Here is a 25,042-nt window from a genome sequence, read left to right on the forward strand (position 1 = left end):
AAATGGTGCAGTCACTAAGCAAAACAGTTTGCTAATTCCTCAGAAAGTTAAAACACAGAATTATCATATGACCCAGCATTTCCACTCCCAGGTGTATATCCCAAAGAATTGAGCACAAGAACTCAAACATTATACTTACATGTGATACTCAAGGCAGTATTATTTACAATAGCCAAAAGGTAGAAACAACCCACGTATTCACCGGAAGATGAATGGATAAACAAAATGTGGTTTATAAACACAATGGATCATTTAGTTATAAAAGGTAATGAAATTCTGACACATGCTGCAATGTAGATGAACTCTGAAAGCATTATGCTAAGTGAAATAAGCCAGATTCCAGTTATATGAGGTACCCAGCATAGGCAAACTCATAAATAGAAAGTGATCAGAGCTTCCTAAGGTCTGTGGGGAAGGGGGTATGGGGTGTTAATGTTAAACAGGTAGTTTGTGTTTGGATGATGAAATCATTCTGGAAATTGACAGTGGTTATGGTTGCACGATATGAATGTACTTAATACCACTAGATTGCCCATTTAAAAAGTCAAAATGGTGAATTTTATATGATATATATTTTACCATAATAAAAAAAAGCTGTGTCTGAGTAGGGTAAAAAAATCTGACAAGTACTCATTAAAAGGCAAGGGAAGACAGAAGTATTATATCTTTTTTTTTTCCTTAAGATTTTATTTATTTATTTATATGCCATAAAGAGAGCGAGCATACAAGCAGGGGGAGTGGCAAGCAGAGGGAGAAGCCGGTTCCTGGCTAAACAAGGAGCTGGGTGTGGGACTGGATCCCGGGGCTCTGGGATCACAACCTGAGCCAAAAGCAGATGCTTAACCCACTGAGCCACACAGTGTTCCTTATCAAGTCTTTAAAAAAAAAAAAGGCATGAAATGCTAATCCATCCTAGAATACAGACAGCCCTGGAGAACAGTGCGCTAAGGCAGGCACAAAGGGCAGATGATTTGGATTCCACTTACACAGACTATTTGGAATAGGCAAATTCATGGAATGAGCAAGTGGATGAGCCCCACCGGGGGCAGGGGGAGTGAGGCTAAGGGGGCTGATGACCCAGTAGTCATATAGATTCTGCTCAGGGAGATGAAGTTTTGGAAGTTGTGGTTGTGTGATACATTGTGAATGGAATGAGAGCCACTGACGTGTACATTTACAAATAGTTAAAATGGCAAATTTATTTTACATATATTTTACCATCAAAAATAAAGGAGGGGTGCCTGGGTGGCTCAGTGGGTTGAGCATCTGACCCTTGGTTTTGGCTCAGGTCATGATCCCAGGGTTGTGAGATGGAGCTCTGCATGGGGCTCTGCCCTGGGTATGGGACCTGCTGAAGATTCTCTCTCCCTCTTACTCTGCACGACCCCAAAATAAAGATAAATGAAGTGCTGATACATGCTGTACCATGGATAAACCTTGAAAATAGTAGGCTGAAAGAAGTCAGCGAGAAAGGACCATACGTAAGGCATGTGGCTGGCTCAGTCAGTAAAGCATAGGACTACCAATCTCAGGGTAATGAGTTCAAGCCCCACGTTGCGCGGGGAGCCTACTAAAAGCAAAAAACCCACACACAGACACACATACACTCAAGTACCATATGTGTATCATCCCATTTATTATTTTTTAAGGTTTTATTTATTTATTTAGGTTTTATTTAAGTGATCTCTACACCCAGCATGGGGCTTGGACTCACCAGAGATGGGGAGTCACATGCTTTTCCCACTGAGCCAGCCAGGCAGCCTCTATATGATCCCATTTAAATGATGTGTCCAGGATAGGCAAATCCAGAGACAGATAATAGATTAGTGGTTGCCTGGGACTATGGGGGTAAAAGGAGAAAAAATGGGGGTGAATTTTAAAGGGTCTGGGGTTCAAGGTGATGAAAACAGTAAAATTGACTGTGATGATGGATACACAACTCCATCGAATTGTACACTTTCAACGGGTAAATTGCATGTATGGGAATCATAGCTCAATAAAGCTGTTATAAAAGGAATTTCAGTGCTAGGTATAATGCAAAACAACCAAAGGACGCTGTTTACATCATGGCAATCATAAAAAGACAAAGACAAAGATTGCTCTCTCTTTGGATCTCAGTCACTGATACTGACTGGTCTCGGGACATTTGAGGCTGGAAGTTGGGTTGGATTTTTCTGTCAGGCATGTTTTCGTATTCTCCCCTCCAAACCCCTGCAAAAAGCTACCACAGGACTTGCTATGAAGATGGCGGCTTGATTCAGCAAAAGGACTGAAACACTCAGAAAAGGTCTTGCAACTGCAATTTTATTTTCTTTTGTGAAAATAAACAACTGGAAGTTTAAATTGCTCCAAAAAACCCCATAAAAACAAAAAGAAATACACACAGAAGAAGCATGTGAGGTGATAGGGGGAGGGGGGAGGGCGTTTAGACCTTTGGCAGATTGTGCTAGCACTGACCCAGGGGACAAGAGCCAGGCCTTGGGGCCAGGTCCCATCTGCCACTCTGGGACTGTGAGGGGAGGTCTTGACTGGTGAGGGGGTGGCACAGAGACTTCTTCACCGAGGAAGTGGCAGGCACCTTGAATCCCTTTCAACGTGGGGAAGAACCATTTCAGAGGACATGTTTGCCCACCAAAAGCTGGAGGCTGTTGCGTTAGGGCCCACTGAGGGAAAGGGGACGCTGGTGGAGACAAAATCAGGCAAAGGTGGCTTCTCGCGTGATGACAGTCTTACACTGGGCAGAGGACGAAGATGAAGGCAGTTGAGCAAAGGAGAAAAACTTGGCGAGGTCAAAGGGAATGTCCAGGAAGGGGGTCTAGATGAAGAGGTAACAGGCCGGAAGTCCGGCCGAGGCCGACATGCGGACTGGGAAGGGGCGGAGGGCATGTGGGAGCGCCGAGAAGAGGGACAGGGCAGAAAGGGAAAGAGGTAGAGAGAAAGGGGTCTTCTGCCCAGGTCCATCCACCACTGCACATACAGGAAGAATAACACACTACTTTTCAGTTCTCTTTCTTTTAAAGATTTTTTTTTTATAGTTTTGTTTTGTTTTTTAAAAAAGCCTTAAGGTCAGCTACTGGTTACATCTACAAAACGTAAAGTGCTGCTGTTACCAGTCACTTTACAGAACAGTCCAGAGTGGTCAAATATTGACCAATAAAGTTTCCTTTTTTTATTTTCTCCTTTCTTCTGAATCATTACTACTCGACGAGTCACTTGACAGCCTGCATGGGTCAGGGGGCAGCTCAGTGGGCAGACTTGGTGACCAAGGAAAGAGGCTGGGCCTGGAGGACTGGAAGGGCCTGGTGGGCATGGAGTGCAGCCGGGAAGGACGGAGGAGAAGTCAGCAGAGCTGTGGGCAGGGACCCGAGGGGGAGGGGTCGGGAGAGGAGCGGGGGCTGGCTGCCCATCTGGCCAGAGGAGGTGGCTGTTGCCTTGGCTGACAGGAAGGCAGCCGAGTGTAAAGCCAGCTGGGCCCGGCTCTCCGGCTTGGTGGTGAGGGAGAGGGGCTGGGCTTGCTCCGAATGGGTCGCCGCAGGGGCAGCCGGGGACGCCAAGGCTGCGGAGGGGGTGGCGGGGGAGTCCAGCATGCTGCCGTGTGAGGAGGCGGGGCTGTCACAGGACTTCTCAGGGGGCAGGTACTGGACACATGGCTTCTTGCTTTTGGAGGCCAGAGCACCTACAGGGACAAACCACAAGGAAGACTGAGCAGCTAGTACCGCGGGTGAGGCCGAACACAAGATTGCCTACTGGGAGGTGGTGGGGGGGGTGACCCGAAATCCAGCTTTCAAGATGCGGAAACCATACTGAAGGACTCTAGAGCGTCCAGAAGGGGCAGTGCCAAAATGCCTATTCAGTATCTGATAGGAGGGGACATAACCTAGGCGATCCTATCATTCCCTTCCCTGCCTAAATCTCAGCACTTCTGGACGTAGATCTCCATTCGATTTGCTTTAAAAATTCAGGCTTATGTGCTAACAGAATGGCAGGGTGCCTGCTAAGCGGTGAGGTATCCGGCGGACTTTACATACTTCACTTATGTGTACTCCTGTGTAAGCAAATATACAAACGACATCGATGGCAAAGAGAGAGGGAGGGAGAGAGAAGAGATAAGCTTCTCTTCAGCTGGTCTCAGAAGTTCTGTGCTTGTCCAGAGTGAGCAGGAGAGAAGAGGTCACCATGCTAGGTGGGATTCTGGGGCGAAAAGACGTGGTACGTAATTTTGGCACAAAGTGGCCCCAAGACCAAGCAAAGTATTTCTTTGGGTGCTCAACCAACCATATCTTGGAAGAACACCTACTTCTACTGGGTTCATGAATAGAGGGTATGTCTATCTCTACTGTGCCCCTTCCTGAGGGAATTCCAAAGATAATTTCAGATACCATTCATTTTTGCCCGGTATATTGATCCCAGAACCCCTGAGTAAGACGCAACCCAAGTGAGTTGAAAGGCGCAGAGGTTCTGAAGTGGGAAAGTGCTGGCATCAAATTCTGTCTCTGCCATTTAACAAGCAGAGTGACTGGGTCATCTCTAAAAAGGGAGTAATAGTAACAACCCCCTGAGTATGCAAGAGCCGCCCCCCCCATGAGGCAGAGGCCCTGAGAATGGCAGCTGTGATGACACAGCACTGTCGCCGAACCCCACAGAGACCCCGGAACGAGGCGCAGCAGGTGCCACTGTGACGGTGGTTCGAAGAGCCTGTGCCTTCCAACAACTCACCCTCAGCCTCTTGGACTTGCTGCTGGGACTGTGTCTGTGACAGCTGCTTTTCTCTCTTCCTCTTCTTTTTCTTACCCTGAAAGTTAGGCCAAAGAAAGGGTAACCAAGGGGCAGAATAACCGACTCTTTAGGGGGATGCCCAGATAGTGGGGGAGTATGGACCCCCATACAGTATGGACATGGCCCATACTGCTCTTGACCCTCCCTGGGTGAGGGAGCTGGGGGCAGAGGGGAGCCGCTCAGGTCACACAGCCGACGCCTCCGAGGAGGCAGAATGAGCCACCCTGGAAGGTGCCCTCCTTTCCCCCACTCGGTCTTTCCCTCCAGCTCGGTGTCCTGGCCTTCTTGGAAGGCCTCATCCCTTCAGTGCCCTGGGGTATATGTTTCCATTTTCCTCCCTGGAACAGGGTGGCTCTTGATCTTTTCTGAGGAGACTCAGTCCCCACTGAAAATCTAAGACAGCTTGGAAGCCTCTCACCAGAAATAAAAAGCAAATGAGAACAGACATAGAAAATTCGGTCTAGTTTCAAAGAGTTATTAGAAATGCCAGCTGAGGTTCAGAGCCCTTGGCCAGCAACACCCCCACCACCAGAGCCCGAACACAGCTCGCACTGCGTCCTCAATTACGGAATCAAAGGCTGAGTCTGCTTCAAATGAGAGCGCTACAAATTTACATCGGTCCTTAGGACGCCAAAGCCATGTCCTTGTTGATCTCCTGAGAATGAAAATGCCTTCCTTGTTTCTAGAGACACATGGCCTCCCACTGGCCTTAAGAGGCCTCTATAAACAGTCTTCTTGTTGCCCGCGTGCAGTCACGGACACCTCTCTCCAGGGCCAAGGGGGCACTTACGTAGTTGTCCCGGGCTGACCAGGTCGGGTAGAGCTGGGAGTGAAGCTGCCGCTCCTTCCGGGCCAGTTCATAGTACTTGGCCTGTTCTTCCCGGGACAGGTTGTGCCACTGCGGAGAGAGGGTCAGAAGTGACAGGGAAGGAAGAGTGCAGGGGACGCGGTGCAGCCGCGGGCGAGAGCGGGCCTTACCTTTCTTCCCAGGATCTGGTTGATGGCCGCACTTTCCTTCAGGGTGCACTCAGCCACCACCTTGGCCCTCATCTCCTTCATATACAACATGAAGGCATTCAGAGGCTTTTTCACGTGGGGTTTCTTTTCTTCCTCCTTTTTCACCGTGACTGGTGATTTCCTGGGAAGTCACAGAGCTATCGGTCAGCACGTGTCAGGGCCCCCCAGCCCGCCATCCCTGCCTTTCACTGACGCTCAGGGCTGCCTGCCCTGGACGGTTGGTGGTGAGGGGGATGAGCACCCTCCACAAGGGGTCCCCAACCTCGGAATGACCTCACGCCCTATCTCTGAGGGGCCAGTTCCCTGAGGAAGGAGCAGGGGGTGGTGGTGAGGAGCGCTGGCTGCAGGTGATAGAGGAAAGGGGGCAGGGCACTTTGGGCAGAAGCAAGAGGGGGCTTTACTGCACCAGGGGCTGCTGACGTGGGCCCTCCCGCTGGCTTTGGAGCTCAGCGGACGAAGCTGGGGCCATGATGACAGTCTCAGCCCTGCCACTGGTAGCGGTGTGGGCCAGAGAAAATCCTCCCTTCGGGGCTCCCACTTCTCTGTATGTGAGGGAGGAGGAAGGATGCCAGAAGCGTTCTCAGGTTCTCCTTCAGCCTCTAAATCCTGTCAAGCTTTCCTGACTGGGAGCAAAGAAAGATGTGTCTCTGAGAGGATGGGAACACAGAGTCAAGGGAGCAACTGCCAAGAGAGAAGAGGATACAGCAGAGGGAACCGCTGGCTGCCCGCTAAACGCCACCAGGAGACAAGAGCAAAGGGTATTTGCTGCTCAGAGACTGGCCACCCCGGCAACCAGGCCGCCTGATACTCACGCGCTCACCGCCGGGCTGAGGCTGGGGGGCGCCGGCTCCTGCTTGACGATGGGGGAGACGATGGCGGGGTGGGGAATCCCTGAGGTGGGCAGACCGGGATGGGCCGGAGCCACCATGTGAGGAGAGAACCGACTGGAAACCAGGCTGTGTACCAGGTGGGAAACAAGGAACAACAGAGGGGCTCAGGGTGAATGTTTGTCACCCGGCAGAGGACATGGCGGCTGCCTGCCCTTACGGCGGAGCTGGGTAATAATACCTCAGCTGTGGCAGGCCTTCGAGCAACGGGAGCCCATTCATGGACCCCAACAGAACCAGGTTTGGCGAACACCCAATAAACCTCCCCTTCTCCCACAGATGCACAGGGTTTCCCCTATCTGATGCTGGAAGCAGGTAGCATGAAAAACACAAAAGAAGGGGTAGTGGGCCAGAGGCCAGGGTGCACGGGGGGAAGAAGGGCGTAGCCTGTGGGTTGCACTTCCTTGTCACAGAGGAGCCCCTGTCATGTAGATCTGGCCCCTGAGACAGAAGCCCTCTTTCCTGTTCCCATTTCAGGAATAATGAATCTTCTCCCAGTCTCTGGCATCAGTGCCACAAAGCCTAGTGTTGGGGGGGGGATGTGGCGGGAGGCTAAGGGCTTTGAAATTCTTCCCTCAGAGAGGTGGGGAAAGAGTGAGCCAGTCTGTGGTCTCCATTCTGACCACGGGGCATGAGGAAGAGCCTTAGCAAAGAGGGGTGGGGAGGAAAGGTGAGCCCGTGCCTCCCAGTTAAGGGCCAAGAACAAGTTTTAATGGTCAGAAATGGCAAGGACACTCATAGAGGACCATTCCCTGCAAGGCCAGTCCACACTGCCAGCCCCAGTCCCAGGACTCACCTGGACATTGAGGCGTTCATGGCGAGGGCAGGGTAGGGGTGCCGGAAACCACCAGGAGGCAGGGAGTACATGGGCTGTCCTTGCCTGTCAGGGCCAGGAGCGAGGAAATCTGGTCAGCATATTGGCTACAGTGGGACTGTTGCGGACAGGGGAGGCCGGGGGCTGGGACGGTAGGATGATAAAGGGCAAGAAGGAGGAAGTAAGAGTAAGAGCCATGAGCTTTGGGGAGAGGACCCCAATGTGAGGGGTGGGGGTGCTGCATACAGACCCGCCCCCTCCCCGCAGGGCACACCGCAGGTATAGGAGGCAAAGCACAGCACAAAGAAAGACGGAGGGTAAGGGAGGCGGTGAGTTTCCTTACTGCGGGACGAGCCAGCCGAGGGGATGGGGGATTTGTCCAACAGCTCCGGGAGACAGTGGGTAATATGGAGACAGCTCAGATGGGTGAGGGGGCCGGGGGATTCCTGCTTCAAAGAGACACATGTCAGTCTGTTCCCTGGCCCTACCACAGCACCCAGAAGTAACACCAAACCGGAAGTCCCTTGCCCCACGTCCCCAGGCATGCTGGAGCTTGGAAGGCCTTTCTTTCAGTATCTTGGCCCTGTCACCTCCCAGCTCTGCTGGGGTCAAGGACATATCCAGGGAAGGCAGGACTAACACAGCTTCTCTCTGCTACGTGGATCCCACCTCTGTCATCAGGCATAATTTCCAGGTGTTCACATAGGAGTCATCCAAGAAAGGGACTGAGAGACCCCAGATATCCCCCAGAGCCATCTGCCAACTAGTCTTCCTCTAGAAAACCTGCCCCATTCATAGAGAAGTAAACTTTGGATGACTTCTCCACATTTGTCCTCATTATCTGTAACGTACAGTAACTGTGATTTCTCTAAAGAGGGGCTCCAAAAATGCTTTGAGCCATGACCACTCTGGGGATTTGATGAGGCTATGGCTCCCTGGGCTGGACAGTTCTGGTGAACAAGTTCAAAAAATAAATAAGTTAAAGCCGGCTCAACCTCAGCACTTTTTGCTATACTCAGAAGTCAGGCTAGAATGGTTACGTTTGAAAATGTTCAGTATTAAGGCAAAGGTCTTGGTTAAGGGAGGCACAGCCCACAGCTGGGCTAGACTTCAAGGTCAACACAGAAGATTTACCCCCACTTCCAACTCATGGCACCCCCTAAGTATTAACAGATTCTCACTGTGGAGCCAGGCCTGTGCATGGCCTCGTGGGATTCCCTTTTATCCTCACAATGCCTCTATGGTATGAAAGGGACACAGGAAACAGATGAAAAATCTGAAAAGGCTAACATTAGGCGGCAAGGTTATGGGCTCCTGGGAGTTAGACATGTGACCTGAACCCAGGGTTGCCTGATTCCAGGGCCGTGAAGACAAGCCTGCCCCACTGGAGCCCTGCATGGGGGCCAGCCTGTGCACTGGGTGACTCACCTGTCTTTGGGTCGATCTCTGGGGAGAGGTGCGTGGGAGGGGAGCCGGGGGAGAAGTGGTCGTTGCTGTAGGTGATGAGGGGCGTCAATGGGTGCATGTGATGTGGGGGCTGAACAACAGGAACTTTATTAGACTGAAAGACAGAGAGAAAAAGACTAGGCACAGTTGCCAGGGAGACAGAGAGCACAATCTGCTATTATTTACTGTGTTCAATACATGCCAGGTATTTTCCACGCAACAGACCATCTAGCCTACGGACAGCCCCGGAGAGAAAAGAGCAGTCTACACAGCACCAAAAGTACCAACAGAATTAGAGGAGGGTGACACCCACCCCCCAACATCCCCTCTTCAAAATAACAAACACTTCGTGTGTGCTGTATGGTGCTAAATGCCCCAGGCCACTGAGTTATCAACTGTGCTCTCTGTAATCTGTGTGGTTTAAAAGGTCCAACACACCCTTTCCAAACAGATTTCACAGAAATAGTAGCTCACAAGTTCAGGTCTGAGACTGGGAACAGACCAGTGGGGAACTGGTCCTGATCAGACCTCATGGAACCAGCTGTCATGTTCAGCTTTACAGACACAATCCAAGAGCACTTAGAACAGGTCTCTCTGTAGTTCTTCAAACACCACTAACCTAATTACCACACTTCCTTTAAACACCAGCAAATGTAAGAAGAACCATTATTTATAGAACTGCTAAGAAGGAAAAAAACACTGGCATGCCACGGACACATCATGATTTCAGATATTAAAGTGGGAAAAACCTGTGTGTCCTAGCACTGGTGAACCGGATTGTTTTAATATCATCTGACTTAACAATAAGGAGTTCTTTTTCGTAAGATTTTATTTACTTATCAGACACAGACACAGCAAGAGAGGGAACACAAGCAAGGGGAGTGGGAGATGGAGAGGTAGGCTCCCCATTGAGCAGGGAGCCTGATGCAGGGCTTGACCCCAGGACCCTGCGACCATGACCCGACCCAAAGGCAGACACTTAACGACAGCCACTCAGGCGCCCCAACAATGAGTTTTATTATAAAAAGAACTACAATGTTTTAAAAAAGATTTTATCTATATAAGAGGAAGGGAGAATTAATGCACAGGCAGGGGAATGGGCAGAGGGAGAGGGAGAAGTTGACTCCTGGTTGAGCAGGGAGCCCAGCAAGGGACTCGATTCCAGGACCCTGAGAACATGACCTGAGCCGAAGGCAGCCATTTAACTGACTAAGCCACCCAGGTGCCCCCACAGAGCTACAGTTTGCTGAACACCCCACTACAAGCATAGCGCTAGGCAATACATCTCATTATAACAGAGAAGAAGTCATGATTAACCCCATTTGAGGGATGAGAAACTGAGCTCAGAAAGATTAAGTGGCTTAGCCCACTTATTACAGCTAATTAATGGTGAACTGGATTTGTATAGCCCTTTCCAGGTCTAACAAACCAGAGTGTTTTCTCTGGTACTATCTATGTGTGCCCAAGAGCCCAATCAAAATATATCTGACAGAAAGAGCTGACATACAATTTTTTTTCTTTGCATAATAAGGTAAATGAGTTACAAGTGGAGAAGAGATTTTCTCTAAAGATATCTGCAAGATGGATAATGACTTGGAGGCAGTCCAAAGGCTAGAATTCTAAACTGCTGTCTTTCCATTTGAATTTTTCGTTTCATAGATTCTTGGAGCCCTTTTTTATTTGTCACAGCGCCCATTTGGTACTCATAATGCGAAATCCAATCTGTACATCTACGCACCCATGCTGATGGTATTCTTGCTCTATTTCCAGTAGGCTAAGCACAGACAAGAGGCAGGGTACTGGACAAGGTCTGCAACCAGGAGTCTAGCTCCCAGACCTGAGGATGGGAGGCAGAGATTTCAGACTGTTCATAACCATAACCACTAGGTGGCGCCAGCACATGACCAGAGGCTGCGGGAATGGCTTGGAAGAACTTCCTCTCACCGCCCAACGACAGTGGGCTCCTTTGACATGGTCTACAAACTCTTCAATTATTTTCTTCTTATTTTTTCACCTCTTTTCTTTTATTTATTTATTTATTTATTTATTTATTTTTTAAAGATTTTATTTATTTATTTGACAGAGAGAAATCACAAGTACACTGAGAGGCAGGCAGAGAGAGAGAGAGAGAGAGAAGGAAGCAGGCTCCCTGCTGAGCAGAGAGCCCGATGTGGGACTCGATCCCAGGACCCTGAGATCATGACCTGAGCCGAAGGCAGCGGCTTAACCCACTGAGCCACCCAGGCGCCCCTTTCACCTCTTTTCTTACTGGCTTTTGAAGGTATCTCCACGTACATGAACAAAGAGCACAAGTAAGAGTATAAAAAGAGTATAAAGAGTATAAAAAATCAGATTTCTTGGAACCTAATGTATCTAAAATGATGCATTTTGGTTTCCTGAAAACAGCTTTGTCTAAAGGATGATTTTTAGTATCAGAAAAGCAACAGAATTATTACTAAAGTGATAATAAATGATAAAAGAATTACACAGAATGATCACAATTTTTTTTAAAGATTTTACATATTTGGGGGAGAGAGTGAGTGAGTTGGGAGAGGAGCAGAGGGAGAGGGAAAGGGAGGAGCAGAGGAAGAGGGAGAAGCAGGCTCTGAGGAGTGCAGAAGCCCAACGTGGGGCTCAATCTCACGACCCTGAGATCATGACCTCAGTTGAAATCAAGAGTCAGATCCTTAACCAACGGAGGCACCCAGAAGCCCCTAGAATGATTACAGTTTTTAAAAAATACATAAAACTCTATGTTTAAAAAAAAAAGACTAGAAGCACATCAAAATGTAAACAGTAGGTATGTTTTACAATAGGTATGTTTGAGGGGTGGAACTAGGGGTGACTTTGTTTTTCTTGTTTCTATTTCTGTATTTTACAGCTTTATTTATTTATATTTAAAAGTACACTTCTGATGGATAAAAAGAAAGAAATACAAACTATTATAAAGCATTTAGAAAACACAATCAGGGGCACTTTGGTGGCTCAGTTGGTTAAGTGACCGACTCTTGGTTTTAGCTCAGGTCATGATCTCCTGGTGGTGGGACTGAGCTGCGCGTCAGGCTCTATGCTCTGTGTGAGTCTACTTGAGATTCTTTCCCCCTCCCTCTTTCTCTCTCTGCTCTTGCCCTTGCTTGTGCTCTCTCTAAAATAAATAAATGAAATCTTAAAAAAGAGAGAGAAAAGAAAACACAATCACAGTAGCCTAACCCAGCCCCTACTCTCATTTTGGTATATCTCCATTCATTTCTACTTCTTGTAGATAATGGTTTTTTACTTATATCAAGTAACATCATCTACAGCCATCTTTTATTAACATTTTTCAGTTTTTTAAATTAAAAAACTTAAAAAAATCTTATTTATTTATTTGACAGAGAGAAAGAGAGAGCACTCACACAAGCATGGGGAGTGGGAGAGGGAGAAGCAGGCTCCCCACTGAGCAGGGAGCCAGACACGGGGCTCGATCCCAGGACCCTGGGATCACGACCTGAGCTGAGCCACCCAGGTGCCCCTCAGCTTTTTTTTTTTTTTTAAGATTTTTTATCTTTTATGTACTTGAGAGAGAGCAAGAGAGAGAGAGAGAGAGAGCGCGCGTGCACACAGAAGGAGAGGGAGAAGCAGACACCCTACTGAGCAGAGCCTGATATGGGGCTCGATCCCAGGACCCTGAGATCATGACCTGATCCAAAGGCAGATGCTTAACCTGACTGAGCCACCCAGGTGCCCCCATTTTTCAGCTTTAATGAGGTATAACTGACAAAATAAAATTGTAATATATTTTAAGTGTACAATGTGATTCTTTAATATATGTATCTATAGCCCCCTAAAAATACTTCATAATATTATGAGATCCTGACTGCCCACGTGCGGTTGAGTCCGGCCTCATCAGAAGCTGGCACACAGCACCAAATAGGTAGCAAAGTACAAGGAGGGAAATGTGAGTTCTATGAAAATGCGTATGTGTCCTCACGTATATGCTCTGTGAGTTATTCTTGGTTCCCATTAGGTGGCATCATTGTCTAGAAAATGGACTGGGAGGTGGTGGGTTCACAGAAAGAAGAGGAGGGTAAACTCTTCCTAGGTCAGTCTGGGAAGAGGCAGCCTCTGGGATGGATAATTAAGAACTGCTTTCTTTGGAGCTGACCCAGGGTAGGCCCTCCTTGGTGGCTACCATTCCAGTAAAAGTTTCTGCTTTTTCCTCTCCTCAGCTGCCCTCAGAAGCAGGATGTCTACAGCACACGCAGGCCAAGGGTAGGAAGGCTGGGAACCATTCTAACCCTCTCAGTGGAAAACCCCAGAACAACGTGCACGGGTGCTGCATGGGGTTCGCTCAGCACCACAGCCGAGTCCAGATCTATCTGGAGAGCATTTCAGAGCCATCTCGGGCCTGAATCCTTCTGCAGTCAATGTAGACCCAACCTTTTTCCCGTTCAAGTGCTTCTCAAATGTTTTAGTCTGTTACTAAAGTTAGTCCAGGTGAAAATTTTTCTTTAAATTCCTTGTCCTCGAGGAAGCAATGCCTCATCTTCTACCATCCAGGACTTAAATTCAAGGTCAAAGTAAAGCTAGCACCATACAATTCCAACACGGACGGAGAAGTCAACTCTCCACAAGGCCCCTCTCCTCCAGCTGCTCCTCTAAGGAACTTTTTGGAAGCCTCCACAGAGCCTCCTGGCTCCTACTGGTCACGCACTATTCTCTTTTCTTCCCAACCCTGATTTCAGAGAGCAGAAGGATAAGGTTTTGTAGATGAGGTAAAGATGAGCCTTCAGCTTGCGGGACCACTGACAAAGCAGCCACAGACGCGCCAACAGACTGCCCAGGGAAGACACTGAGCGCTCCTCTGGGCTGCTGACTGTATCTGATTTTATACATTTAAGAAATCTGTTCTTTTGGGATGCCTGGGTGGCTCAGTTGGTTAAGCAGCTGCCTTCGGCTCAGGTCATGATCCCAGCGTCCTGGGATCGAGTCCCACATCGGGCTCCTTGCTCCGCAGGGAGCCTGCTTCTCCCTCTGACTCTTCCTTCCACTGTCTGCCTGTGCTCGCTCTCACTCACTCTCTCTCTCTGACAAATAAATAAATAAAATCTTAAAAAAAAAAAAAAAAAAGAAATCTGTTCTTTCTACATCCATTTGTCTGTTTACTGCTGGAGGCGATCTTCTCTGTGGGAGCAGGAAGGGGATCTGTTTCCCCCAAGACAGGGCTATCTGCTGAGAATACTCAACAGCCCGAGAAGGAGGATTTCCAAGGACTGGCTGGCCCCAGCTGCAATGTTCAGTGTGACTCTGATTCTGTCTGTGACAGATGGTGACTTAGGCTGGGGTGGGGGGGAGGGGGTCTCCAAACGTTCTTGGTCATAGAACCTAATCGATAAAAAGTATCGGTTCTGCCCTGTTTGGTTGGCTGGCTGTTAGGTGGTCTGTGCTTTTTAAGCAGTAGTATTTTCAATCTAAGGATATGGCAGGAATCTTTGAAGCTACTTGTATATTTCCTTACAGGATATTTTAGTTAAAAGTCAGTCATGTGTAAATCCAAGTAGCTGAGTTCAGATGACCGGCCCTATGCTGAACACCAACAAGAGGGGAAGTGCCTGCCACAGATACCCTCATGTTCCATACCTCAAAGATGAACTTTTTCCTGGTGACTTTAGATTAAGACACAAGGGACAGTGTTTTCACCCCCAACCCTTGCCCTCAATGGAACATCGTGTGTCTGCACAGCTTTTCAGAGATAACCAATTGGACTCACTGCTCAAGCTTGGGCAGAAAACAACTTTCTTTGCATGTGCCCCAACACAGGTGCTAAGAGATCTTCTTCACGTTACTTCCACGATTCTTTCCTATCCCTATACCTCAGTATATCACGTAAATAAGTATTTACTCTACCAAATGAGGGCTCATCAAGTGTGGGAAGAGAAATACCTTGTTCTCTGAGATCTTCTCTTTGTTTCCCTCATTGGCCACAGTCTCTGGACTCCTATTTTCTGGACACCTGTCTCTAAAGTACTCCCATGTCTTCCTTAAAATTAGTAAAATATTACAGAGGGAGATGGCTGGTTGGTAGTGCAGAAAATAAGATTGAAAGATTTACATATAATAGAACCAGGGCCCTATAGGAACCTAATTTAAGTTGGTGGGACCTCACTTCTCTCTCTGTATGGACACACAACACACACACACACACACACACCCCTCTCTAATAAATACTACTTGAAAGGCAACACATACGCTCTTTGCCACTCTATCCCATTAAGGAAAGGAAGTCTGAATGTAGGTTTCCTCTACAGAATTTTCCTCTGCTGAGAGAAATGGAAATCCATGCTTTTATTTATCAGATAAATGTTTGTGGAGACTGTCTACACAGCAGGCACTGAGTTGGGCGGCCCAAGGGCTGGAGGCCTTTCGGGCAGAGACAGAAAGAATCTGGGTCTCTGATAACACGAAATGAATTGCTGACTGGCCCTACAGGAAACACCAATCCCAACAGTAATGGTGACCCAATAAATTCCTTGCTTGTTTCCCTGTGGCTCCCTCCTGGGAGCAAGTATTTCTGTTGTAGCTGTGCTATGCCAGGTACAGCTCCAGGCCTTGTGAATGCACCAGACCCAACTATGTAGACACAAATTCCTACTCTCATGGTACCCATGTTCTAACTGGAGAGATAAACAATAAGCACAACTAAAAATAAAACACAGATATTGAGAAATGCTAAGGAGAAACACTAAGTCAGGGCCAAGGGCAGTGGGGGTTATGACCCGGGTTGAACAGGGAAAGTCTTGAGGAGAACAGGACTTCTGAATAAACACCTGAGGGAAGGGGGGTGGGGCGGGACCTTCAGACAGGTGAGGGAGGAGCAATTTGGCAGAAGGAACACCGGAGTGGGGCTGATAGACAGGCAGTGTGCTTGGCATGTCTGAGGAGCCCCAAGGAGGCCAGAAAGGTCTCTATTACCGTATTAAATGCTTTCTGAGCTCTTCATCAGTGGGAAGCCACAGAAGACGTAAAGACAAAGCCAGGCAACCAGTGAGAGAGAAATGTTTAAGGAACTGGAACGTGTTTCAGGTCCTTCTAAGCAGTGCCAAATTTTCGAGGTCCTTGCAAACAGGGCTGCGTATAAAATTCTTGGGATAAATGTTTCCTTTTCTTCCCGCATAAATGCTTGTAGGAAAAAAACAAAACAAAACGCTTAAACCTTCGCAATTCAAATCTTCTTCGGGATGGGCATAGGTGAACGCCAATTTTCATTTCTTTTCTAGAATTTGGGTGAGCTCTTCCAAACTATGAATTCAAGTGTTTGTTTTTAAAGCCGAGTTTCACTTCTTTTATTTATTGCCTTTTGTTGTCTCCATCGGCTTGGTCTCTTTGGCAGGAACACTTATTTGTGGACTGGTGTTTTGGTTTCCGTCCTCTATCCGTTGTCATCTTTTCCATGAGGGTCATTAATCCATGGATTGGGCTTGCCACCATGTCCATTCTGCTCTACAGCAAGATTCATGAGCGGGAAGAGAGGAGGAAGAATTCCCCAAAGCTGGATTCTCAGTAGCAGAAACTAACAAGGGGATGGAGGCAGGTCCCCATCAAGGTTTGATGAAAACCAGGACACCTATATGGCTTCAAAGCCTCTCCCCACAGACAGCGCTCATTAGGTACAATCAAGGAGCAATGTAATGGTGGAAACACACGGCGGACGCCACCTTAACTGAATGAATGAAGCTGACATCCTCGCAATGGGGACAAAAGGACACCGTGGACCTGCCTCCCAGTGTGAGGCTCTCGGAAGGACATGGCCTCAGTGCAGAAGTGTTCTTGCCAAAAACACATGACCGGAGTCCAGCCACAAGGAAACAGACAAACGCAAGCAGAGGAACAGTCTATAAAACAGCTGCTCTGTGCGTCTCAAAAAATGTCAAGGTCGGGAAAGACAATGGCTGAGAAACTCTGCTACAGCAAAGGAGACAAGGGACATGGCAAGTAAATGTCACGTGTGATCCTGGCTTGAGCTCTGGCCAGGGAGAAGCACATGGCCATAAGGACACTCTTAGGGACATTTGCCAAAATTCTGAATATATATTAGAGAGGAATATGAAATGTTCATTTCTTGATTTTGATAACTGTACTGTGCTCATTGTTAGGAAATTTCATTGTTAGGAAATATAGCCAAAGTACTCAGGGGTAAAGGGGTATAATGTCTCCAACTGACTCTCAAATTGTTTTTAAAAATCCCATACATATATGTAACATGTGTTTATACACAAATATATATATGGAGGTGGAGGGAAGCATAGGGCAAAATTTCCAAATCTGGATAAAGAGCACATGGGAGGTTCCTTGTATTATTCTTGTAATTCTTCTGCAAGTTGAAAAATTATGTCAAAATAAAAAGTTAACACTGGGCAGTAAGAACCGAAATCAGTACCGGAGGCAGACAGGGCAGCGGCGGGCTGCAGGAGGAGTTTTGAAGTGCTTGGGCCCACAGCAGGTGTGCTGTGGAGAAGATGGAGAGATGAGGCACTATTTTAAAAGGGAAGCCTCAATAAATGTTTGAAATTGAGAGGCGGCACGCTCAGCAAAGCCGAGAAGCTGAGCAGCAAGGGGGCCCTCCGGGAGGATGGCTTCCGGCCACCGGCCAGCCAGTCGGACCTCGGACATGAGGCTTGGCAAGTTGCTCCCGAGAGTGGCCCAATGTTCAACAGCAAAACAGGGTGTTTACTCTTTAAAGGAAGCGTTCTGCTCACCTCCTAGAGAGCACCTTACAGGAGCAGGTATCACAAAGTGTGTGCGGGCTGTGGGATTAGAGGTCTTTTTCTGCACACTTTGGCGTCTTCCTAAGTGTTCTCCATAGCACAAGCCCTACCTTCATGGTTTCAAAAAAGGCTTAGTTTAAAAAAAAAAAAGCCCTATAGGAGGAGAGGGACTGAAGCAAGAGGGAGAGAGGGGCTTACAAGGGCTAACACCTTTCCCCTGAGGGGTCATTCTTCCCTTGATTCACAGAGGTTCCCCAGGCACCTTCTCTGTGTTAGGCGTTCTAATGGAGCAGGGTAAACGAACGTGAGCAGAGCAGACGGGATTCCTGTCTTCAAGTTGGTTATGTTCTAGAAGCACATAGACTGGTTTCGTGTACAGGGTACAGTGTTCCAGGGAGAGAGGAGGGAAAGGCGGGGGCCAGGCACACAGGGGCCCAGTGAGGGATCTGATATCAGTCTAGATGTAAGGAGATTACAGTGAACAGATATTACAAGTAGTTACATATAAAATATCAGAGCCATTCCGTTTTTTAGAGCTTTTTTTTAAAGCATAAAATCCAAGTCGTAAGAACACTTAACTCCATCCCTACCTGGCCCAGTTACGGCTTGTTTATACACACTTCCTTGACAGGTAGCTCTGTCATGACTCACTCCATCTCTGCCTAGTAGGCAGGCTGTTTCCTTTGCTTGCCCTTCTCCCAGGGCAAACCTCATCTTAAAATATTTTGCTTGTGCTTCTAAATGAAACCTCCTAATTGAGTGTTTTCAGTTTTCTAATAAAAACGCCAGTGTCCAGACCTCTGAACACCTCCAAGCCCAGCTCCCAGCTCCAGCCTCGAGAAGCGAGCACCTAGTGAACTGGAATCGAGCACCTAGTGAACTGGAATCGTCTCGAGCTCCTTCTCCCCATTTGCCTCTGATTTACAATTTGTGCAATGATTCTCCATTCTGTCTGCCCCTTAGAATCTCCTGGGGACCTTAAAAAAAAAACAAAGATACCAACTGTACCCCAGACCTAGTAAATCGTATCCTTGGCAGAGCAGATGAGAGTCTACGGACTCCTCATCTATTACCTTTGCGATCTGTCCACTTGAACTGACCCCTAAGGCAGGCCCTCACCACCTCTCAGTCAGCGAATTAAACAGTATTTTAATCGCTCTCATCTTCAAAAGAGTAGCAGTGGTGACAGGCAACAGCAGGGAGCTCATGGTCACGGAGGGCTCACCCCGTGGAAGGCGCAATTCTAAAATCCTCACAATGCATTGGCTCATTTGCACACCACACTTGAGGTCAAGACCGCTTCTGGTTCCCATTTTACAGACAAGGAAACCAAAGCAATGTAAAAAGCAATAACTTGGCTAGAGCTGCACCAACAGGAAAAGGCAGGGCTGGGATTCAAACCCATGGAGTTAACATCCTCCAACACAGAGGCGGTGCTCCCCAGGTGTGTCGGGCTTTGCTCCTACACACACGTGTATCTCAGAATCGGAATGAGATGCTCTGGCGGGAAAACTGAGAATGAAGGTCTTCTCCCAATCTGTAGCATTGGAAGTTAACGTTAAGGTCTCCCCCCATAAATGTTTCTTAAAGCTTTCAAGGCCTGTTTCTGCTTTTTTCTTTTCTTTTTAAGATTTTATTTATTGAGGGGCACCCGGGTGGTTCATGAAGTGTCTGCCTTTGGCTCAGGTCATGATCCCAGAGCCCCGCATCAGGCTCTCTGCTCAGCGGGGAGCCTGCTTCCCCCTCTCCCTCTCCTCCTGCTTGTGTTCCCTCTCTTGCTGTGTCTCTCTCAAATAAATAAATAAAACTTTAAAAAAAAAGGATTTTATTTATTGAGAGAGAGATAGAGAGCATGCGCATAAGCAGGGGGAGGAGCAGAGGGAGAGGGAGAGGCAGACTCCCTGCTGAGCAGGGAGGCGGATTGGGTCACTACCTGAGCCATCCAAACACCCCTCTGTTTTGTTTTGTTTTTAAGATTTTAAAGACTCTCTTGGGGCTCGAATTTACAACCCCAAGATCAGGAGTCACATACTCCACTGACTAAGCCAGCTGGGCGCCCCTCTGTTTTTCTATTTTAGAATACACAGTGTGATAATATACACCTTACTAGAAAATGAGCCATTTTGTTACCTACACTGTAGTGTGTCAACTGTTCACGCTTCTCCACTCTGACAAAGTGAGGAGCCCCTGCTGCACCCCACACTGAATTAGTGTCCGTAGAGCACGTATCTGCAATGGACAAATCCGTCCATCCATGGTTGTATATATTGTATAATCCATCCATATGTCCATGGATATATTTGCTTGGCTGCTGGAGCTACAGGCATGGACCCCTGTTGAGAGTTTAGGGATTTCGTGTATCTTTATGTCACTCACACGGGAGACCGTAAGTGAGAACAAGGTACCTTAATTTATTTAAGGAAAAGAGTCTAGAAAGAGAATGGAGGCTTAGAGAGGGCAAAGAACTTTTAGAGTCTCTGGGTCCAGTCTCCTGGAGAGGGGAGAGGAGGAGTCCAGGAAGCAGAGGGCTGTAAACACTGACCGATGCCAGTGGCCGAGCTGAGCCAGGCTTCAGGGGACCAGCAGAACGAAGGGGGCGGTGATGGAGGTGGGGGTCTGGCTCTTGCGGGAGAAGCTGGGAGTGAACACCGCCAGTGAAGTATAAAAATGCTCGCAACAGGAAGAGGGCGGGACACAGGGTTTTTATTTTCTTTTTCAGAGATGGAGGGCTTTGGGCAACAGAAAGGGTGGGAAGCTCAATGGGTACCCGTGCTAATATGAAAGGGAACTCACTTCCTTGAAAAGTAGATGGAGATTTTAGACAATATGCACAGAGACAGTATGGGGGTGGAGGAAAGGAGGGAGGGTCCTGCATGTTAGGGTCCACTGGAGTGGGCTGGGGGAGGCCGCAGGATCGGCGGGGGAGTGAGCAAAGGTTTGAAACTGTTAGACAGAGAGAGAGAGAGAGAGAGAGAGAGAGAGAGAGCTGTGCCAGGAGGGGACTGGCCAGGTCTGTGGCAGGGTGGACGTGGGACGCCCTGTACTCCACCATGACTGACCGCTAGGGGGCATCGGGACCTTGCACTTGGCCATCCCAAATGGGTCTCTGGGGGACCAGAGACACCCCCCTGGCCTATTCTTGGGGCTGTTCAGCCTTGGTGAGCGGCCACAGAGCCTCTCAGGGGCAGCCCACACTGGACTGGACTGTTCCCTACAGTCACTGGTCTCTCCTGGAGAGGGTGGGAATCACCTCTTCCCACTCACCTCCCCAGTGGATAGCAGTGACCATCACCTGAGAACCACACAAGACATTCTTTATAAACCTCCAAGGTCTCTGCCTCTGTGAGCTGCTCTCACGATTACTGCAAATCATATGGGCTCCATGTATCTTCTTTCTCCTCAACCAGATTTTAAGCTTTTTAATGAAAAAGGGCTGTCAGGGTATTAAAATGTCCTGAATGAGATGAAATGATATGCCTGGAATTTACTTTAAAACAACCCAGTGTAGGGGCGCCTGGGTGGCTCAGTGGGTTAAGCCGCTGCCTTCGGCTCAGGTCATGATCCCAGGGTCCTGGGATCAAGCCCCGCATCGGGCTCTCTGCTCAGCAGGGAGCCTGCTTCCTCCTCTCTCTCTGCCTGCCTCTCTGCCTCTTTGTGATCTCTCTCTGTCAAATAAATAAATAAAATCTTAAAAAAAAAAAAAACAAACAACCCAGTGTAGTAGAAGGAGTATGGGTAAAGGAAACAGGTGAAATTTTCCATAACAATGTTTTATTTTATTTATATATTTTTAAAGATTTCATTTATTTATTTGCCGGAGAGTGAGCAAGGGAGCACAAGCAGAGGGAGGGGCAGAGGGAGAAGCAGACTCCCCACTGAGCAGGGAGCCTGACACAGGACTGGATCCCAGAACCCGGAGATCAGGACCTGAGCTGAACGCAGACGCTTAACCAGGTGCCCCATAACAATGTTTTAAATAAGACCATCTTTTCCTAGGTCTCTTTGTCTGTAAAATGTGTAGGTCATTCCAGTGGGCTTCCTTCTGGCTGCACCCTCTAAGACTCTGAGGCTCACTGTACAGTACATAACATCAGTTAGCCTGCAAGGCTGTGTGGGTCTCAAGGCCAGGGATCCTCAAGCTCCCAAGAGGAATCTTGGAATGCAATGTCCCAGGCCCAGCTCTTCTGTAAGTCAGTCCCCTGCCAGCCCCGGGCAGGTGAGACCTGCTCGGACCCCACTGCTCCCCTCTCCCAGGTCCATCCCGATCTTCTTCCCCTGGGGCCCGAGCTGCCACAGGGCTTGGCACAAAGACCTCTGTGGCCCTGCTGGGGTTTTCATTTGTATGTGTTTTACTTAATTCTCTCCTATAACATCCTGTACAAGAAAGCCTCTTGGACTGTCGCTGCCTGCACCTGTGAGGACAAGGGGCAGGGCAGCAGGAGCTCCAGTAGGGCGGAAGGATGGCACTACTGCCCAGGTGGAGGGGGCGGCGGAAAGGACCAGGGTCGGGCCGCCACTGCTAACCACACACGATCCTGGGAGGTATGTGCGCGTGTGCTGAGGTGCAAGGCGTGGAGGGGCACATAGGTGATGCCATTCCACCCCCGACAGCTCAGCCCTTCCCCCGAGGCACACACACTTGAAGCTACCGGACCCCATCCACTTCGGGACGGCAGAAGGGACGCAATGCCATGGGCTGAGGTGAGGGACAGAATCTCTCCAGTGCTCAAAGGGGAAACAGACTTACCAAGTGTGCTGGGGATGGTGACCTGGTGTCCTTGACCGTGGCGCTGGAGGGGACATCGAGGAGGGGCCATTTCATCTGCAGGTACTGCACAGGGCACAGAAAACACAAGATAGCTGGTGAGATGGGGTCTCACTAGCACCCCCAAGTGAGCAGGGAGGCTCCTGCTGGTTCACTGCACTGGCAGGAGCTCCTGGCTGGTCTGCGTCCAAACGATCATCTCCAGGGACAGCATGCGCTTACAGTCACCACCAACCAACGTGTCCAAAGATCCGATGGCTGAGGGTCAAGTTCTGCTTGCTCTAGTCATGGGACAAGCAGGGCTCATCAAGGGACCAAGGGCTCCCAGATGATCCTGCCTCCTTCATCCCCATGGCTTATAGCACCACACACAAGACTCCCCAAGACACGGCCTCCAGGAGATTCTGGGAGTGAAGGAATAAAAACCATCTGCCGGACACCTGAAGGGTCATGGGTAATAACCGTCCAGACTCTATGATGCTGATTTAACATCTAGCGTTTCCTGACCCTGAAAAGATTGCCCAGTACCTTACCCTGTACTAATCCAAACCCAACAGTAAATCCTCTACACACACACACACACACACACTTTTTTTTTTTTTTTTTTTTTAAACAAAAAGCCTCTCTTCAACCCTGGCCTGGCAGTTTTTGGGGAGGGCCTGGAAAAGGATGAGTGGGGAGGAGGGGAGGGACCCTGGGGTCCAGAGTCAAATGCTCACGGGTTGAGGGCCTCACTCTGCCAGTGTAGGTTGTGCAACCCTGGACAAGAGTCTTGACAACTCCAAGTCTCGATTTCTTCATTGTAAGGCAAGGCTAGGTCCAGAATTTAACTGGTTGTTAGAAGGCTTAGGGACCATGTCAAGTACAGAACACAATGCTTCCCACGTGGGAGACGTTTGATGAAGGGCAACTATCATTTCCATAAGCAAACCATTAGTCTTCGCTGGGGGCAAAAGCACACATGTTGTCTTAGTGTCAACACTGATATGGTGCTTCTGGGCAGCGGACCAGCTACACAGCCTCTTCACAGAATTGAGGTTACTTTGAAAGCTACACCTCCAGTAAGAAATGCTGGTCCCAGGAAGTTTCACAGAGAGACAGAAATAAGTCTCTGAGTTTTAATTCCTTGCTCTGGTCATTCAATTCCAGGGGGAAAAAGAAATCGTGATGTGGCCTTGAGCTATGTGCCCAGGACTGGGAAAGTGGGATGGGTGTGCCCCTCTGCTCATCATCACCCACAAACATGGACTGAGAGGGCAGGGTCTGGGCTTTCAAAACAACATCCATGGGTAAGGATAATAACCCTAAGACACATCTACAGAGGGCCAGTGGGCAGCACTGACAGCAGGTGAATGGGCCAAGCAGGCCTGGCTGTGGGAGGCTTGGGAAGTAGGAATAAAAGGGGGGAGTTTAGGGGCCCTAAAAATAAGGCCAGTCTCTACTCCGGGCCCTCTCGTACCTGTCCGTTCCTCCTTCCCCACTGCCATATTGAATAGCATTCTGTCCCTGTGTTCTGCTGACCCTTCCCACCCACACCCATCTCTCTCCCAACCCAGAACCTCCACTTTCTAGATGAATGAACTGGGATTTCAATGCCTCTGGCAAATTTAAAGGACTGGACAGATACTGGAATCATTAGTTAAAACTCATTTCCTCAGTGAATAACATTTGTGACATGTGGACAGTTTCCAAAGCTCGCTTGCTTGCTTGCTTGCTTGCTTTCTTTCTTTCCTTCCTCCCTCCATCTCTCTTCCTTTCTTTCTTAGATTTTATTTGAGAGCGAGAGCACACGTGCACCCATGCAGGGGTGGGGGTAGGGGTGGGGCGGGCTGCTGAGGACACAGGGAGCGGGAGAAGCAGGATCCCTGCTGATCAAGAAGCCCGACGCAGGGCTCGATCCCAAGACCCTGAGATCATGATCTGAGCCAAAGGCAGATGCTGGACCGACTGAGCCACCCAGGTGCCCCCCAAAGCATTCTCACACACGTAAACGGGTTTCATCTTCACAAGAACCCTGTTGTTATAAGTAGAGGTGACTGTCCCAAATTTTCAGAGGTGCTAAGGGAGGTATACACAGGGTGAGTGACCAGCCCAGCTTTACGAGGGGAGTGGCCGCGGAGCTCCCCGACTTCAAACACCACACTGTTCTCTGCAACACAGGTCCTAACACTTTCCATAACATCACCTTCTTGAAACCCCACCCCTACCCCAGCCTGATTCTTCTCAGTCCCTATCTGTCTCTCACAGGGCTGGCCACCTCAAAGCTGAAAGAATGTTTACGCATCGGTGTTCTCCTGTGGGGATGTTTCTGTAGCAGTCACAACCGGAGCATTTCTGTTTATTTTCTGAAGCTGAACCGCAATTGCAAGTGTCACATGCCAAAGAGAAGTGTCCCCAACCCACCCCAACACGGAACGTAGTAGAAGGCTTCCCGAAACGCACCAGCACTACCAGCATCTGGTTTCCTAGCTGGAGTCCTAAAGACACGGGCTGCACACTCTTCTCGTTGGCTTAGATCAAACAGGAATCCGCCCGAATCCTCGTTTAGGAGAGAACGCTGACCTTTTGGGCTGGGAGGCAGAGCAGGCTGTGG

General features: G+C 48.8%; 1 protein-coding gene and 1 long non-coding RNA gene across 3 annotated transcripts in view; one reads left to right on the top strand and one right to left on the bottom strand.

Annotated features, from left to right (window-relative positions):
- LOC309870930 overlaps nt 1-17,336 on the top strand; it is a 24,898-nt gene extending 7,562 nt beyond the window's left edge. The window contains exon 2 of the long non-coding RNA XR_014314875.1: nt 16,310-17,336. This is a non-coding gene — a long non-coding RNA (uncharacterized lncRNA). The remainder of the gene's footprint in view (nt 1-16,309) is intronic.
- TCF7L1 (transcription factor 7 like 1) overlaps nt 2,284-25,042 on the bottom strand; it is a 154,322-nt gene continuing 131,563 nt past the window's right edge. Inside the window, exons 4-12 of one of the 2 annotated variants that reach the window (XM_082743472.1) lie at nt 22,432-22,515; nt 8,923-9,055; nt 7,838-7,943; nt 7,477-7,560; nt 6,606-6,749; nt 5,755-5,914; nt 5,567-5,674; nt 4,717-4,792; nt 2,284-3,676 (exon numbers count right to left, since the gene is read on the bottom strand). In XM_082743472.1, the coding sequence (XP_082599598.1) occupies nt 3,243-3,676; nt 4,717-4,792; nt 5,567-5,674; nt 5,755-5,914; nt 6,606-6,749; nt 7,477-7,560; nt 7,838-7,943; nt 8,923-9,055; nt 22,432-22,515 (1,329 nt within the window). In that variant the 3' untranslated portion in view covers nt 2,284-3,242. The remainder of the gene's footprint in view (nt 3,677-4,716; nt 4,793-5,566; nt 5,675-5,754; nt 5,915-6,605; nt 6,750-7,476; nt 7,561-7,837; nt 7,944-8,922; nt 9,056-22,431; nt 22,516-25,042) is intronic. The other variant, XM_082743473.1, reaches the window with a different exon arrangement.

Source organism: Mustela nivalis (assembly GCF_964662115.1).
Source record: "Mustela nivalis genome assembly, chromosome: 8".
Taxonomy (NCBI): Eukaryota; Metazoa; Chordata; class Mammalia; order Carnivora; family Mustelidae; genus Mustela; species Mustela nivalis.